General features: G+C 43.3%; 6 protein-coding genes across 6 annotated transcripts; 2 read left to right on the top strand and 4 right to left on the bottom strand.

Moving 5' to 3' along the window:
• Positions 1–2,893: 2,893 nt before the first annotated feature.
• On the top strand, positions 2,894–4,238 carry BO87DRAFT_402361 (uncharacterized protein; the record flags this gene model as incomplete). The annotated part of the gene is made up of 3 exons (XM_025625681.1): positions 2,894–3,431; positions 3,498–4,111; positions 4,188–4,238. 3 exons carry the CDS (start codon positions 2,894–2,896, stop codon positions 4,236–4,238), a joined length of 1,203 nt encoding a protein of 400 aa, XP_025473800.1.
• Positions 4,239–6,531: 2,293 nt separating this feature from the next.
• BO87DRAFT_452355 (uncharacterized protein) lies at positions 6,532–7,024 on the top strand (the record flags this gene model as incomplete). The annotated part of the gene is made up of 2 exons (XM_025628502.1): positions 6,532–6,804; positions 6,878–7,024. The coding sequence occupies 2 exons, from the start codon at positions 6,532–6,534 to the stop codon at positions 6,920–6,922; spliced, it is 318 nt and encodes a 105-aa protein (XP_025473799.1). The 3' UTR covers positions 6,923–7,024.
• Positions 7,025–9,272: 2,248 nt separating this feature from the next.
• Positions 9,273–9,776, bottom strand: BO87DRAFT_452354 (uncharacterized protein; the record flags this gene model as incomplete). Its single annotated transcript, XM_025628501.1, has 1 exon — positions 9,273–9,776. A coding segment is annotated over one exon (504 nt), but the record flags the coding sequence as incomplete, so codon positions are not given.
• A 93-nt stretch (positions 9,777–9,869) lies between these two features.
• On the bottom strand, positions 9,870–10,991 carry BO87DRAFT_431628 (geranylgeranyl pyrophosphate synthetase; the record flags this gene model as incomplete). Its single annotated transcript, XM_025627601.1, has 1 exon — positions 9,870–10,991. One exon carries the CDS (start codon positions 10,989–10,991, stop codon positions 9,870–9,872), a length of 1,122 nt encoding a protein of 373 aa, XP_025473797.1.
• Positions 10,992–12,221: 1,230 nt separating this feature from the next.
• BO87DRAFT_452347 (uncharacterized protein) lies at positions 12,222–13,894 on the bottom strand (the record flags this gene model as incomplete). Its single annotated transcript, XM_025628500.1, has 6 exons — positions 12,222–12,479; positions 12,614–13,021; positions 13,074–13,161; positions 13,215–13,254; positions 13,423–13,501; positions 13,544–13,894. The coding sequence occupies 6 exons, from the start codon at positions 13,892–13,894 to the stop codon at positions 12,222–12,224; spliced, it is 1,224 nt and encodes a 407-aa protein (XP_025473796.1).
• A 178-nt stretch (positions 13,895–14,072) lies between these two features.
• Positions 14,073–15,878, bottom strand: BO87DRAFT_420456 (uncharacterized protein; the record flags this gene model as incomplete). The annotated part of the gene is made up of 10 exons (XM_025627007.1): positions 15,718–15,878; positions 15,633–15,680; positions 15,462–15,531; positions 15,240–15,320; positions 15,154–15,207; positions 14,955–15,006; positions 14,743–14,763; positions 14,335–14,398; positions 14,204–14,247; positions 14,073–14,146 (listed from the first exon to the last, which is right to left on the bottom strand). Exons 1-10 carry the CDS (start codon positions 15,726–15,728, stop codon positions 14,073–14,075), a joined length of 519 nt encoding a protein of 172 aa, XP_025473795.1. The 5' UTR covers positions 15,729–15,878.
• Between the last annotated feature and the right edge of the window lie 429 nt (positions 15,879–16,307).

The following is a 16,307-nucleotide window of genomic DNA, read 5'->3' as shown; positions in this document are numbered from 1 at the left end:
TAGAATTTGTATGGGATTCTCAGCTGAGTTGGGTAGTTAAGAGATGATTGCTTTAGTTAGTAAGGATTCCTGATTTCCAGCCAACAATTTCTATTTTATTAAGATAAAAAAAAATAATTAATATTATTCTACTTCCAGCACTGGACAAAGTCCTTGATATATTAGTATAATTTAAGAGTATAGTAAATTATTAAGTAGATTAAGTTCCATTGGGTTTTATAATCAAGAAAAAGATAATATACTGACTAGAACTCTAATAATTAAATAAACTAGAACTTCTTCCAGTATTAGAGACTAGTATTTATAAATTATATAATCTTTCAGATCTATAATCAAAAATTAGATTAATATAAAACTATTTAATCTAATTAATCTTTTAAATATCTTTTATAAAAGCCTTCTGTCATATAGTACAGGGGATTTCTATATAAGATTATTATAGAAAGTATCTAAAAGCCTCTTATTAGACTTTTCCAGAAGACTTTAATATATATCTTCTTAATTATCTGGGAGATACTAGATAAGGCTTTAAGTTATTTATTATTATTCTTTTATATATAGTTAACAGCTTTATTTATAGCCTTAATTCAGAATTTCTAAAAAAAGGTATTAATAGAAAGCTGAATAATATAAACAAGATATAGAATATAATACTGGCTTTAAATTATATTTATAAGATCAGGATTTACTAGAGTCTCATAAAATCAGGAATAGTTATTAAATTAACTTTAAAGATTAGATATAATAATACTGAATAGGATATTATTATTATTAATATTATTAATAATTATATCTAACAGCCAGTAGATCAGTTGATATTTCTATAGGATCTCTATAATTATCTCAGCTAGATTCTTACTAGTATAAGATTCTAATACTAGTTAAAATTAGAGTGGTTATACCTGACCGTTATACCTTAACCTAACCTTAACTGTAACCTGACAGTTAGATTAAGGTATAAGAATCCTTTTAACCATACAGTTAAGGGTAGGTTATGGTTAAGAGATTATTTTAACTGATCTTAATTATCAGTTAGAAAGATTATATATACTTAAAAGATTAATAACTGTAGATTAATTAATAATTTATACAGAGTCTTTACAAGAATAATATACCAGTAGTAATATATTTTTAATTACTGTATTATTAAAACAGATATTAGATTAGTTATTAATTAATAATAATCTGATTTTCTGGCTAGTAGCCAGCAGTCTAGTTACTCCTATGTTAAGTTTTTACAGATAATACTAGAAATCTGAATATAATTAAATTAGATTACTGGAAAGAAATATATTAATTATTATTTAAATTATTCTTTATATTATTCTAGTTAATAGTTATAATAATAAAGAAATTATATAATTTAAATATCTATTTATATCTAGGTACATATAATATTATTAAACTGAGAAAAAACTAGATCTTCTCTTTTTAATAATATTTTATTTTCAGAATTATTATTAAGATTATCTATATTCTTATTTTTATTAATATAAAATCTCCTCCGGTGCAGCCTGGCCGCTTTTGCGGCTTCCCTTTCTGGTTGGATGTGGGCACTGCCCCATCAAGCCGACCATGGTCTCCTTGGTGGGTAGTTCTAGCCCAACGGGGCAACTACGCTTCCGAAAGTGGTAGAGTGCTCTGGCTGTTTTTGCAGCAAGAAGGCTTGCTGCTATTACCCTCTCTTCCACCCACTCAGCAGCCCCCCCCCCCCCCCCCCCACTCCTGTGTCCTGTGCCCTTCCACCCCTCCGCCCACCGGCCAGTCACGTGGGCCTCCGCCGTAGTTGTGAGAGCTACACAAAACGCAATCGCCCGACTGTCCCCCCCCCCCCCCCCCCCGGGGCGGGCGCTGGTCTGGCCCAGGATCGTTAATTTCCTACATACCGCACAAGATCGTCGGCCACAAAAACTGTCTAGAATGATTCATTAAAACATATGTGATGTCATTGGCACTTTCGCCTGACAGACAGAATCGAGATCTGCAAACTTCTTAAAGGTCCCGATCCTGGCTAGAACAATCAGCTAAACTATGGTCGGACGATAGAGTTTTCCAGTGAATTGAATATTCTCTTTGTTATTACTGTAGCAGGGGACAACCTCGATAACCGGCTACACACATTTAAAGTATCGGCTGGTAAGGAGGATCTGCGGATTTTGAATATGGTAGTCTTCTGAACATATGGTTCGTTTTCGATAATAAAGTCGATGACTGTTCTGTACTAGACACAGTCTGGTACAGTAGTTACATACTATATTTACTACATGGAAATTGCTACTATTCAGTAAAACCTCGTTTACAGCTTGGTCAAAATGACAAATTATTTTGGAGGGTGGAATATGTTCCAGAATATTCAAAAACAATTACAGCCGCGCTGTACTTGATTACGCCAAATTTTCTTGCAGGTCAACTACCCTTTCCGTCGATATGAAACCACCTGCTTCTAGACTTTAGAGACTGATACTGATTATACATATTAGGAAATTTCCACGACGGCCCATACGCGCATAGAAAATCTTTGGAGGCGCTAAACACTTACGTCACTCTTGAGCCCGAGTTAAACTTGAGATACAGCATACAAAGAATATTGTATTGGAATAGATGATGATACAATTTGCCACAGCATAAGAGCAATAAAATATAGGATGATGCAGGAATCTCGTCCCTTTGCCGTGGATGACATCATCCCAGTCGTATAAAGGAGGGTATGCTCCCTGATATAAATTATATTAAGCATCAAACCTGGCTGAGGGCCTCTACCAGAATCATCCTGTCCTGTCTATATGCTACTAGCCCTCACATCATCCTGCTGCAGCCCTGACCCCCTAAGACTCCAACTGTCATCCATATTTACCTGCAGTCAACAACCGTGGATTTATCCTACCTAACCGGGATGAATCACATTCGCTTCTACCAGCCTAAAATCTTCACCTCGCGCACAGATGAAACTTCTATGCCTTCTGATATCCACTCTGAGACAGAAAATAACAAGAAAGACTCGAAAGCCCTCCATTTACCAACTACATTACATGGTAACCATCCCCTTCCCAGAAAGCCCCCACCTACATATCCAGCCAACGAGGGTTCTGTCTCATTAGAAGGTAAACCTGAAGATATATCTCCAGGTATAAAGGCACTCCTGGCTTCTCCATCAGAAGGGGCAGAGATCGCGCACCTGGATACAGATACACAACAGAGAAGTAATACACGAGAAGAACACAGCGGACACATCTCTACACGCAACCAAAGTAGTAGTAGCAAATATACACCCAGTTCTCCAACAGTTAAACCACAAGCATCCCACTCAGAATATTCCGGTTTCAGGTCTATGAGCAAGGCAGTGGACGCAAAATCCGCACCACAAACCTTAGCTTCCGGTGATCAACAACCTGGTAGCCCAAGTAAACTTGGATCATCCAATACGGAAGACTGTGAGATACTCCACATCAAACCTATTTTCACTCTGGTCCAAGGTGTTTATTGACCCGAGATCCCAGATCGCAACCGATCTTGCAGCATGGATGTGATAAACTCTCCTTATTATTTAAATGGTCAAGGTACAGAACCTACATCACCGACATCAGAGCACTCGGATACTTGTTTAACAGCTGAACGACCGAGGGCCGACATGCACTTCCTGGAGAACCAAGCAGAAAGCACTGAAATCTCGGGCCGACCCAGAAGAACAAACATTGAAGTGGTAGTACCCTCTCGACACCGCCGTTCTCTGATACAAGAATATTTAGCAGAATCTGGCTCAGACAATGATGATCCTGGCGACACAGATTTTCGGACAGAGTCCAGCAAATCAGGAGAGGACCTCGCACCGTTAACCAATACACGCAAGCATGTTTGTAGGATACATCCCCGGAAACAAAGGCACATCAGACATCTGACCAGCTCTTCAAGGGGCATGTCGAACCCTGCAGCATCACATCCAACAGAGTCTACAGGGCGCTATCCACAACGTATCTCGTCAGTCTTTGCTACCACGCCTAATAGCCGCACTTGCTCATCATGTGATTGCATATCAAAATCTATCTCTCGGCATAGCTCGGGTAGTTGGCCCGACCTTCTAAGCCCAGAATCCTGCTCTCGGGGAAGGGTACCGGTATGTGGCTATCTCGAGATATTACCGGGAAATTACAATGATATCTTGACATTTCACCCTTCTACACTATACTCAGGATGCAAGACACGAAATCCTCATCATCCTGAGTTTGACGAATCTCACATAAGGGCGGATATGACTAGTTCCTCTGGCCTTGACCTGGGTTACCCAAAGACAGGAGGAAGATTCACAAAGATAGAAGATCAGCTCATTGTCATACTCAAAGACTATGGGTTATCTTGGAAGGAAATGGAGCTCTTTTTCCCGCAACGAAAATTAACAGCATTGCAAAGTCGTTGGTTCCGGCAGCTACGGACGGGATGAACAGCTGGAAATAATGATCATCATTGAAGAATCTGGTACGTACCCTTACTCGGACAACATCAGATTTTATCATCATTCTGGAAGACCATAAGTATACTTCTTGTAGCGTAATTTATGAGACATTCTAACATATTGCAGTATTGCCTACAAAAAGTTGAAATTGCGGTCTTCGCGGTGAAAGTATACAAGTCTCATATAGATGCTTACTTTTGTCTGGTATTAACAGGCCCTGTTAGTATTAGAGACTTTACACTGGTGCAATACGAGGTGTATGGATATACCGTAAAAATAAGGCATAGTACAAAAAACAGTATTTACTGGTTGTGACGCAGCATACAGACATAATACTCGAGCTTGATATATAGAGCTGATATAGTCTTCAAAAAAAAAAGTTCCAAGAATTTAGTCCTAGCTACCCACACTTAAATTACTGAGTTTAGATATAATGGAATGCAAAGGAGGAAAAACCAGCTATTAGGATTTAAGAAAACCTGTAAAATTCAAGAGGATGTTCATGTATAGCATGCTACACAGGAAGTTCTGGTAAAAGCAAGAACAGGTGTGATTAATAGCATAGCACTATTCAAAGAATATTGCAGCATTCTAGTAGATACACGTAGCCAAATAGAGAAGGTGCGGTAACATGATATTAGACACCAGGGATGCCATGATATCGTCCTACACACTTATTCGGACAATTCAAATTTATCAGGGCGCCGCCGTTTTCGGCAACTGCCTGGTTCGGGTTTAGTGCCCGTACGCTGGCTGCCTGTTGTGGGTTAGTACTAACCATCTTAGGCTTAATGGACCGCGCCATACCTGAATAGGTACTGCCACCCGGGTCCACCTTCACGGCCCTCTAGCAACTATATAAGACCGCGAGTACATTGCTCAACAACTTCTCCCTCCCACGTCCAATATTGCACTCGCGTGCCCAGCTCACTTAAAGCCATTTACCCTGCTCTGATACCACTGCTCCGGGCCTGCCACTGCAGAAATAAGCTCACAGTCCCCTTTATTCCCCATCCTCAACTCGGCCGCTGGAATCGCTAAGCATCTACTGGAGGATACCTGACAATCACTATACACCATTTATCTGCCTGAGTTGATAGCCCCTGGAAGGATTTATATTAGTGTACCTAGCAAATTAATGCCTTATTTACGGCCTACTATTCTTCCCAGTTAGGCATCCTCAAGATCCGGTTCTTATTATTTATATAAGACCACGATACCACCAATAGTATGTCGACATGTAACTTTCTAATCTATTCATGAATCCCGAGTACCAATAGCAGAAATACCTCATGTAGCCCATTTTATCATTGACAGCGGGACGAGTTGCCTGTTACATTACTCAGCTAAAAACCAACTTCGGACTGACTGTAGAATGGGTATCATATGACTGCCTCAGACCTACCACGATAATCCAGTTGGTATTGCAGTTCCATTCAGCCCTCCAGCTATTCAGAAACCTCCTCACTAGAGAATTCAAATGGTTAGCTGGAGTACGTGATGCAGATTACATCAATGCCGTGTGATTAATTATCTCTGATCCATTAGAAGAGAGCCACTTCTACTCTACAAAGGAGCCCAAGTTGAATATGAGGATATTACAACACCAAAACACTATTATATGGTCTTCAGAAGAACTTTCAGAGCATCCGCAACATGCCTTTTAGAGCAAAGTCGGTCAGTGTCTTTAGCTGGGATCATAGAGTAGATTAGATGCTTGTTCTTTAATAAGATCATGCCCTGCTCATCTGTACCCATAATTGCGAAGTCCCTGGGTATTACTATACATATCTGCGCTGATGTATTATACAGGTTCTCGGTCCTGAAATGATTACAGTGGGGGTTCTGTATGGCGATGATGAGATTCAAGTACTGGCTGGCTAATAAAATGCTTACATGAATATCAGAAATAATCGGTGATGTACAAATGTGTTCATCCGCTAGGTCATTTTTTATATAGATGCTTCCCTCGTCTCTGGGCTTCAGACAATGAGTCAGGACACTTCAATTTCACATTAAACCTATCTCTTCTCTCTTCCTTCTGCCCTCACCAATCAATAAAGCTTTTGATAATCCTCAAAATCATGCCTATTGACCTTGATAATATCAGCTTCTACCATCCCCCCCAAACATCACAAACTACTGTATCTGCTTCCCATTGGAAATTGTACAAGGCTCCTCCAGCTCCACATAGCCTTTCACACCCTCTTCCACCCAAGCCCCCTATCCCTATAACAAACATCCTAATCTCGGGTAAACAGCCAACTGCTATCCAGCAATCCCGAAATCCTACAAAGAAAGATGAGACTTCAGCAGGATCAGCATTTCGCAATGCGCTTGATATCGAACTCAAAAAAGTATCTATAGCGGGAAAAAATACAATTGTGAGTAAGACAAATCTGGAAATACACTGTGATTGTAGGCTCCCAGGTGAAAACACTTCAGATGTACCCCAACGTCAGGGCCTGCATTTGACTCTTGATAAGTAGATTATACGATGAGCGCACCTTCCTTGGAGTCGGCTAATACTATGTACCAAACCACACTCAGTGAGCTTGGAGTCGTTGCAACCGCTGGCGGGCGTTGATGGTGGAAAGAGAGCTATGTCTGAACCTGCCATTAAACAGCATATCTTACAGAAATAATCCAATCAACAGACACAATCGCCAGGAGCGGCTGTCTATTATTCAAGATTATCACTCACACCACCAGACCTGGATGATTCAGGTAAGCATGACTCATTACCCCTTACTCTCTCTTTGCCCATTTCCCCAATGTGTTGAAGTTCCATTGGTTGTCATAACCGACAGTGCAGATTTCCGCCAAGGAAGTGTCCTGTCATCAGTCACATGCACAGAGACTGACAAGACTACACCGCCAGGAGCCGGCACCCCTAGTTCGTACACCTCTCAGTCACTTTCACTTGGCTTACTGAATAATGCACCATACCCACGCATTATTTTCTCCTGCTGTAACCAATCAATACAATAAAATGGCCATCGAAGACACCGGTACCGAAGCAGCAGCCCGAGGAGACCAAGCGCGCGATCCAGGAGTTGGAGCAATCACTACGCAGAACATCCAAGGAGGTCCCGATAAGAATCAGGTACCTCCGACCTCCAGTCCCGGCCAGCAACGGCAACTGCGACCTGCCAGACATCCAAGGATAAACTCAATAGACAAACGGACGCTTCGCCATCGACTGAATGTGAAAGCCGTCAGGCCAGACAAGCCTACTTCTGTTGCCGCTGTTATTCCGGTTCGTCGATCAGATAGGTCAGTGAGAGGAACTGTTAGGGAACCGTCAACCAAGATGGGCCGTCGTCGTAGTCAAGACACAGCTCCGTCGTTAAGCGCATCCGAACGTGAGGAAGGTGGCCGCCCATGTAAAAAGCGCCGGCTGTCGCCCCAGGCGAGGAAGGTCACGGGCAACTCAATCTCACCCAATAAACCTGCGGAGAGGTGCACTTATTCTTCCCGAAAGCAATCAGAGCATACCTTTACTCCACTCCAAGGGGGGGAGCAAGAGGTCTTCAGTCGGAGAATTGTCCGTATTCATCGTCACGGCCTACGGAACGCATATGTTATTATGTTTCTTTCAGACATTGTTCATAAATAGTCCATGCCCTCGTCATCAAAGAAGTGTTATGATTTATTACCAAACAACGAAAATGGCTCCAGTGTATCTTAGAGTCGAATGAAACAGTATGGATCATCACGCGAAGCTCGGTGCAAGCCGATCCACTCTTCATCTCGAAAGGACAAAATGTGCGAAACTGAAGATAAAGCCATTGCGGCCAGCACGTCATCGGTCACATTCCCAAAGATTTGCACGGTGTGCAAGGCGACCTACACGGCTCTGACAGGTGCTGGATTCCGCCTGGGGATCAAAAGGGTCGATTCGATATAATGACATCCTTACTGCTTAAAAGATGTTTCCAGCTGCTTCGGACAACTAGGTGGTGGAGTGGAGTCTCTAATTAGCCAGTGTGCGGTGGAAAGAATGGTGGCAGATCCTAATACAGCCAGAACAACTTACTTATTAAATCCTCCCTTCGTAGGAACCATTATCCATGGTAGTACCCGCTTTCAATTTGCCTCCTTCATGGTTCATTCAAATAGTGACTAAAGGTTGTAACGTAGTTGAAGAACGGGCTGGCCACCCGCCCGGCTCGGCCACCCATGTTGTACCATACAAAAGGCATCCTTTCTGACTGAGATGTCTCAGTCAATATAATAGTTACTATTTTAGTGTAGCATACGGATATACTAGATACTAAAATATTCATGAGAATGAGAATTTTTACAGAAGTTTCTGAACATTACACATACTGTTATAGTAGCTGAAAAACAACAAAAGATACTGCCAATAGCATCTATTATCTATATAATCTATATATAATCTCTATACTTCATCTCAGCCTCCATAATCCTTTGGTGGTTGAGATATTCTTCAGTCAGAAAACTTTGACTTCTATATAGTACTGCAGGGTGGCTGGTCCGGCCGTGGACTAGTATGTTATTCTAATATCATCATCAGATGGGAGATATCAGCCAGACACGCCGAAATGGACAGACGAGCCTTGGCCTCAGTTGCTGTAGGAGAAAATGTTGGTGGTATGTAATGCTTGCAAACGGCTGACACGGTGTGGTACATGTATAAATGTATTAATTACACAAGAGCTGCCAGATACCAAGCGATGAAAAGTACAACACACAATCCATCCATTCACCCATGCCGGCATTCATCTACGCGATCGTGTCTGTCTACACGTCTACTCAGTAAATGAAACAATCCATTCATTACTTCCATTGAAGCGCCAACTCAGTCAAAACCCTCATCCGCACGCAGTATTGTTCTGGTGCGATATTTAAAAGTACCTGGATGGGGCACAATAAATAGCACCGCATTGTAGGCTTTCGCACTGTCATTTGCCTCGTCCCCAAGCTCGCCTGCAAGTATCAGAAAGAAAAGTCGGAACGCTGCATCTCGTGCTAAGGTCTTATCACCATTGATAGCGCGGTAACGCTTATATTCAAGCTCGTAGTCTGTTTTCCAGGCCCGAAGGTCAACGAAAACATGGTCGATGGTCTGACTGCCCAGTCCATCAACTCCGAGAAAGTCATAGGTCTCGCAGAGAGTGTGATACTGAGCTAAGTCAACCAGCAGAGACTGAAAACAGAAACGGTAGCATGACTCAAGCTCTTGTTGTGCGGCATCGAAGAGAGGGCTATTACCGTGAGTGAACTCTGATCCCTGTGGCTGACGATTGCGTTCAAACCTGACGAATGACGTTAGGTAAGGGATCATTGAAAGGTCAATATTGTAGAGTATTACCGATCTTCAGTATGGTTTTCGAGAGGCCTGGTCCGGCTGGCGATCTTTCATAGGGTACATCTTCTGCGTCACCATAATGCGTCACTATAATGCCAGTTTGGTGTAGAGGTCATCCGGTAGCATTTTCACCGTAGCAGCTGTCCAGATCTCTAACCTATCCTTCTGGTGATCATATCGCGCAGCAGCCTTACCCCCGCTTCTCTTTACTATGTCAATTAACTTCTTTAACAGTGAACTCAGTCTCCTCAGGTCTTCTCGATGACATTCTTCCCATTCCTTCATCTCAGCTACCACGTGTTCCACTTTTGGTGGTGCAAACACCCCGTTTTTATGGTATGCGCGTACTAGCTTCGGGGTCTGCGATGCCCATAGCTGGGGAAGGACCTCCTGTACGCTGATCGATTTATGAGCCACACGCGTTTTGATCTCAAGTATCGAGTCAGCTGCTACAGTTCGACCCTCATGCCTGAGCAGCAACTTAGACTGTCCCGAAGTGCCACAGGGGACACATTTGGAGGGACAAAGAGATAGCGACTGGATCATGCTGGATAGATCGACCTGATCCATGCCGACAACAGGGGAACCCGACAACGGACCAATGTATCCATCCGTTTCATAGCGAACGATAAGCCTGAGCCCACCAAAAGAGTAACTGATGATCCTATGGTGGCCAGTACTTCCATTGACTTGGTCTCGGGTGTATGCCTTTTCAAACTCATGACCAAAGCCCGCAAAGTCTCTGGGTCCGAGGAATCTAACTGTCTCGGTCTCTGCGCGACAAAAGACCGCCGTCTTGCCTGTGACTTCCACCTCGATGGTGAAAGGCTCACGCCCATTCTTTGATAGACTAGGATTGATAAAGGATAGGAGCTTGCGGATGTTATTTCTATCTGTTATGAGATCAACGGCACCAATATCGAACGAAGGATGAGTTGTGTATAGAGCACGGAACAGAGGTTCCAGAGGGCTTTCTGGGTGTCGAGCTGCATTTTGAGCTATATAAATACACCCAGAATCTTTTGGTACCTTTCGGGTACCTTTCGGTGGTGACCATAACGGTGGGCAGCCCGGGATGGCAATAGTAGGAGTCTCAGAATCTATCCAGTTATAGGATGACAGGTGCTTGACATCTGTGATCGATGGTGTAATTTCTTCGAAGCCCTTAAGATCCACGCGAGAGATACTCGCTATCTTGATGGAAGTCATTGTCGAATGGGTATAGCAATGCAGGAGTTGTACGTAAGTATCAAGGCAGGGTAAGGAAACAGCGGTGCTCATATGGTCAGACACCCAGCTTCCAAAGCAGTTCTTTTAAGAAGGGAATGCGAGGCTTGAACCTGCGAGGCGGTAAAAGGCCATCTAGTAACCTGCCACGTGTCCGGCCCCGCTCTTGAATGATAACATCCCATGGTAGCCAACGCGATCCAGGGTTTAGACCAACAGGCATATGCGGGGTAACAGCATAATAGGGACGGCAGGTGTGACAGACACATCACCCTGCATGTGCTGTCGATAGTAAACGTCCCGTATTCTGTATTCTATAGTCATGTCAGTACAACTTGTCCTGTGATACTGTGTACAAATTATTTTCCTTAACATTCTCATGCATCTTCGAACTGGTACTGAAGAACTTTCTCACCAACGCCCTACCAGAGCTCTGCACTGAGGAGTAATTGGATCTTCCCAACTCGATCAATACGCTCCACTACTAGGGTGTGAGTCACTATACCTCCTTGCTGCAGATAATAGTATGTGGTGACAGTCATCCGTGCACAAATCCCGTCTTCGTGGCGATATCCAGCGTTGGGTTCCCTGTGAAAAGCATTCTGTATGCCTGATTTCCTACTGAGCTTTTTCTATGAAAATATTCCTACATTGGGGCTCGTGTTCCTGTGGTGCCCTACTACACCCGCAGTGATGTTAAGCAACGCTCGCTCAGGATTTTTGCGAGCACCTAGATAGTCTCAATGGTCCAAAGTACGGTTTACTTGGTGCTTTTGAAGAGTTCTTGTGGCGCCTGATGTAACTATTTTGGGAATAACGCACCACGGCTGCCCCTCAATATTCGACTCAACATTATCAAACGATTCATGTGTCTTATCTCTTTGCTCCTTGTTTTCAGAATCGCAGCATAGTCTGTGTGGCTGGGATAAATCTAGAGCCTCAGCTCTACAGATTGTTCCCTCATGAATTGAGAAAGAGGGATATAACATGTGTTGTGATCATTACTGTAAGTCTTGCTCGAAATCACATAGTTTCACACTATATGCCAAGAGTCTTTGTCATTAACCGGTTATGAACTAGCGCAATAAGCATAAGGTTAAAGGGACATTTTTAAAGTAGTCTAAGGTAGCGTTAAGGTGACAAAATAAAGGAGTTGAATTTCGAATGCGGGCCTATAAAACTAGCATCCTGTATTGCTGTAACTATCATTCATCATTTTCTACATGCCTTTCTAGTACCATTTGAGTGTCTGTCTGACTGGTTTGCACCTTTGGAGTTGGCAGATTTGCCCCGTAAAGTCTTTGCCATGACTCGAACCACGCTAGAATTGGATGTCGCCTTTGGTAATTCACTGGACGCTGCGCAGAAGAGAGGTGATGATCTGTTAAGCTGGATTACAACGGTGTGTAATGTCATGCGATTGTTCTCTATGACTGAAAGGCGTGGAAATATGGTTAGAGCATTCTCATCCTGGGTGCTTGTGCAGTTTGTGCCTCCGGTCGGCTGTTCTCGTCCAAAGTAAAGGGAAGCCAATACTCGTCGGGTCCTGGCTGTTTGAAATCTGGCTCATATCTTCGCTTGGCATGTTGTATGGGTTGCTAAACTCCTGCGGCTTTCCGCACGATCTTTTCCAAACTAGAGCGCATTGACATATGTTGTGCCTCTGTCAGTAAATTGTCAAAGTATGACAGCACGCGACCGACGACAGCCTGGATAGTCGATGAAAGAGCTTTTTCTTGGGCTTGCGTATTAATTGACTGCAGGACAGACCAGTAAAATGATTTCTTCTCACTGTCAGTCATGGCAAGATCACTAAGAATTTTCCGAATACAGGTATCTTCAGGGATGATGTAGCATGGCTGGAAGATATATTTGTTGATCTCCCTCGCGAGGATAGCAAGAATAATTGCTAAGCGGATTTGTTTCGCTGGCGGGGTATTCGAACAAGGTAGGGGAATGTGGTAATTATGGACAAGATTGCAGTGTTTTAGATTGGTCCACGCTGAGCCGTTCTGAGGAAATAGATCAGTCAGCCATAATTGATATCTTGCTGCTAATACGTACCGAGATAGTTTCTGTAGTGAAGTTGACATTGAACTGGGAGTACAGCTCTGTCTTAGTGAACTGCCACAGACCAGTGAAATCATTTATCCTGTAAGCTATTAGTATAGTATAGCTTCTACTGTGTTTCCAGGTATTACTTACAGGGAGCCCTTGTCCCCTTCATAAAACCCAGAGGCAAATTCTTCAATCGTGTTGAGTCTGGCACGAGTGTCATCCAGTAGTTATTAAAGGTTCGAATTCTTCTCCTCAAGTGCCTTTGCATTCTCTTTAGTAGTAGAAAGGCTATGTTTTAATCCCAATTCTGCTGCCTTTAGTTGGTCGATGATAGTATTCTTTGCCTTGAGATTACCCTGTAGGGCACTGATGTCCTGTTGCGCCTGCACTAAAACCTCCGTTTGTTTTCTGAACTTGGCCTTTGCTTTTCTTATCTGTGTTTCTTTGGTGTCCAGGGCTGCATTTTATGCATTGACAAGGTTGTCTTTCTCTTGCAGGGTCTTTTGAAGCTCTTGCGCATGACTTTGGGTATCTTGATGGCGCTGCCTTTCTTTCTTATTTATCAGGAATATTTCGTTGATGGCTGTCTCCTTCTTCAAATCACAGTCTCTTATCTTCTTCTCAAGGTCGATGACTTGCTCTTCTTTGGACTTCAGATGACTCCGCAGTGCCATGTTTTTGTTGTGGACTGTCAGAATCATATTGAAGCCCACTGTGGGAGATAATTCCTTGAATTGGGCAAAGAAGCCTAAAAATGCCTGAACATCAGGGGCCTGGGCCTCGGCCTCGGACTTCACGGATAAGACGGTTATAGTTGCGGAAGGCATTGCTGACAGTAAAGTTTTGATTGGTTCCCTTGCTAAGATAACAGAGTGAACCGGTGATAGTACATCATTTTCAAAATCCATGCTTTGAGCAGTTTGCGACCTTGGTTCTTATAGTGAGCCGCGGACCCTGTTTATTCTCTGTCATAGTTGGTGTTCAGCTCTTTGATGCTACCAGCTCTCAAGTGGAAAGTAGTTTGGCGACTGAACTGCCCATTTGATAGAAAGCCATAGGTAGTGTTGTTGTGGCATGATCTGTATGGTTACTACATCTGTGGTACTGTCACTGTGTATCTGCGCACTCTTGCTTACAGGGTTGCAGGTTATAAGATTCTCGAAAGTATTCTGCTTTTGATCTGCTGGAAACTACTTATATCTGACCAAAATTAGAGTGAGGCAGTCGGGTTGGAAAGATTAATACATGTTTGACTTATGGGACTTACAGCTCAGCAAATAAAAGAAGGGGTTGTGCAATGTGTTGCTTATCCTGGCGGTGCTTTGACCCTACTAACTTGGCCGAGTACTCCAGCAGTTTAAATGAAAATAGTTTCCGTGGATCACTGGCCCAGCACGTCTAATCGGAGCGCCCGGATATGTCGGGCTCTATTATCCAAGGCCATGCAGCGCATTAAAGTATTTGTTCTGTTAATTATTGGCATGATTGCGACAATCACCAAGTAGAACCTTCTCCTATTAGAGGAGGGGCAATGTCTAGCCGATAACTCCGCAACAACAGTATGACAGAACGCTTGCCCCGCACGGAAAAAGCCCGGTCGCCGATGTAGTGGGATTGAACTTCTCGAAGCTTGTTCCGGACCTCGCAGCCAGTAGAACAGCTCGATTTGACTTACTAAAGACAATGAAATCGTAGCCTAGAAGTCCCTTGTTTAGGCAACACTTTTGACTGCATCTTCTTCTATAATGGTGTTACTCTCGCTTATTGCATAGGCTATCTCATCTACCCTCCAATTGTTACGCTATCTAGCCATATTTATGAGAGGACTGCGGACAAAAGAAGACTGCAGGCAAGTGGGGCCTGAGGGGTAGAAAAGCACTAACAGACCTTTCTTGTCAAATGGAGATGAGAAAGGCGACGCTGCTGGGATCCCTTCAACCTTGGAGGGCCAGCAATCACTGCACAGACCATAAACCTCTACCTTGCACAACTGCCATGGCTGCCTCGGACTGCTTAAAATGAGCCGGTTTCGTTGTGGTACTGGAAACTGTCGGCTGCTGATGCGAGGGATCAAGCATAGACATACATTCTCAGTGTATCCGGATAGCTGGGGAATGTCCCTTGAAGAAGCAGCATAGTTCTGAGGTATAATTTCTCATATGACTGACATACTACACCTCGAGCCCTAAATTCAACAGTGAATTCTCCACCTTGGTGACTACTAAACATCAAAGTGTCGATCAAATCCAAATACTATGATTGCGTGCAGTTGGCCAAGAAACGCAAAGGATAGTTCTCACAAGTACTGTACCATCCCTGCAAATAAGGTTACGTGTAGCCGGCATGGAGCGACCAGTTAAGAAAGAAAAATGGGCGATTGGTGTGGTGACACACGCAGCCGGTCAGCTTGGGATTACCCGCAATAGCCACGAAATAAATAGCCTTTCCTCGCAAGGAAACCCAGCTGGCAACCAACTTATTATAACCTAGAGAACATTGAGAATTCCACTCTCTTCTTGTCATGAATGCTGCAACAGGCTTCATGCCCCAATAGAGCAGCCATACCATGGATCCTGAGCGGATTCGGGGTCGGATTTGTAAAGCAACCGGGTACTATTCCATGGCTTTTCTGACCTTACTACGCCATTACTATTTGCACATTTTGATGGCGATGGCTGTTGCATGGCCACGTCATGCGAGGCTACAGATGCCATCCCACCGGGCAAAGCATAGTACCAACAAGAAGCTGATGACCAAATCAATCCCTGACTCCCTCACAGCAGGTCGCATTGGCTTGTTCGTAAATAGCGGCTATGATAACCCTTTCTTTTATTTGATATAGGGCACAGCGTCTCCTGTCTGAAGATATTTATGAGCTTTTGATGAGGAAAGGAGGGAAAAAGAAAAGACAGTCGGCAGTATCTACAGCTGTTGATATAGCTGTTGTGCCTACCGAGCCGGTTTCTGCAAACGAACGAACTATCAGAAAGATGAAAGACCTGGTCCTTACTACGGTTAGTAATCTTATCTCGTATAACTACTGTCATCTAATCAGTCAATTTCTCAATCCGAAGTACAGCGATTAATCCATCAAATGTGGTGACCAAATCTTTCCAGCCCATCGGAACATGCTCTGTCCCTAATCAGAGCATTTTTAAAATGCTTTAGTAGTCACTTTAAGGTAAGATTCTCCAGTTCTTTTCAGGTGCAATTATGGAATTGATTTGAATACTTATAAAA

The sequence above is a fragment of the Aspergillus neoniger genome (genome assembly GCF_003184625.1).
Source record: "Aspergillus neoniger CBS 115656 unplaced genomic scaffold BO87scaffold_78, whole genome shotgun sequence".
Lineage (NCBI taxonomy): Eukaryota > Fungi > Ascomycota > Eurotiomycetes > Eurotiales > Aspergillaceae > Aspergillus > Aspergillus neoniger.
This window is presented reverse-complemented; position numbering and strand designations above follow the sequence as displayed.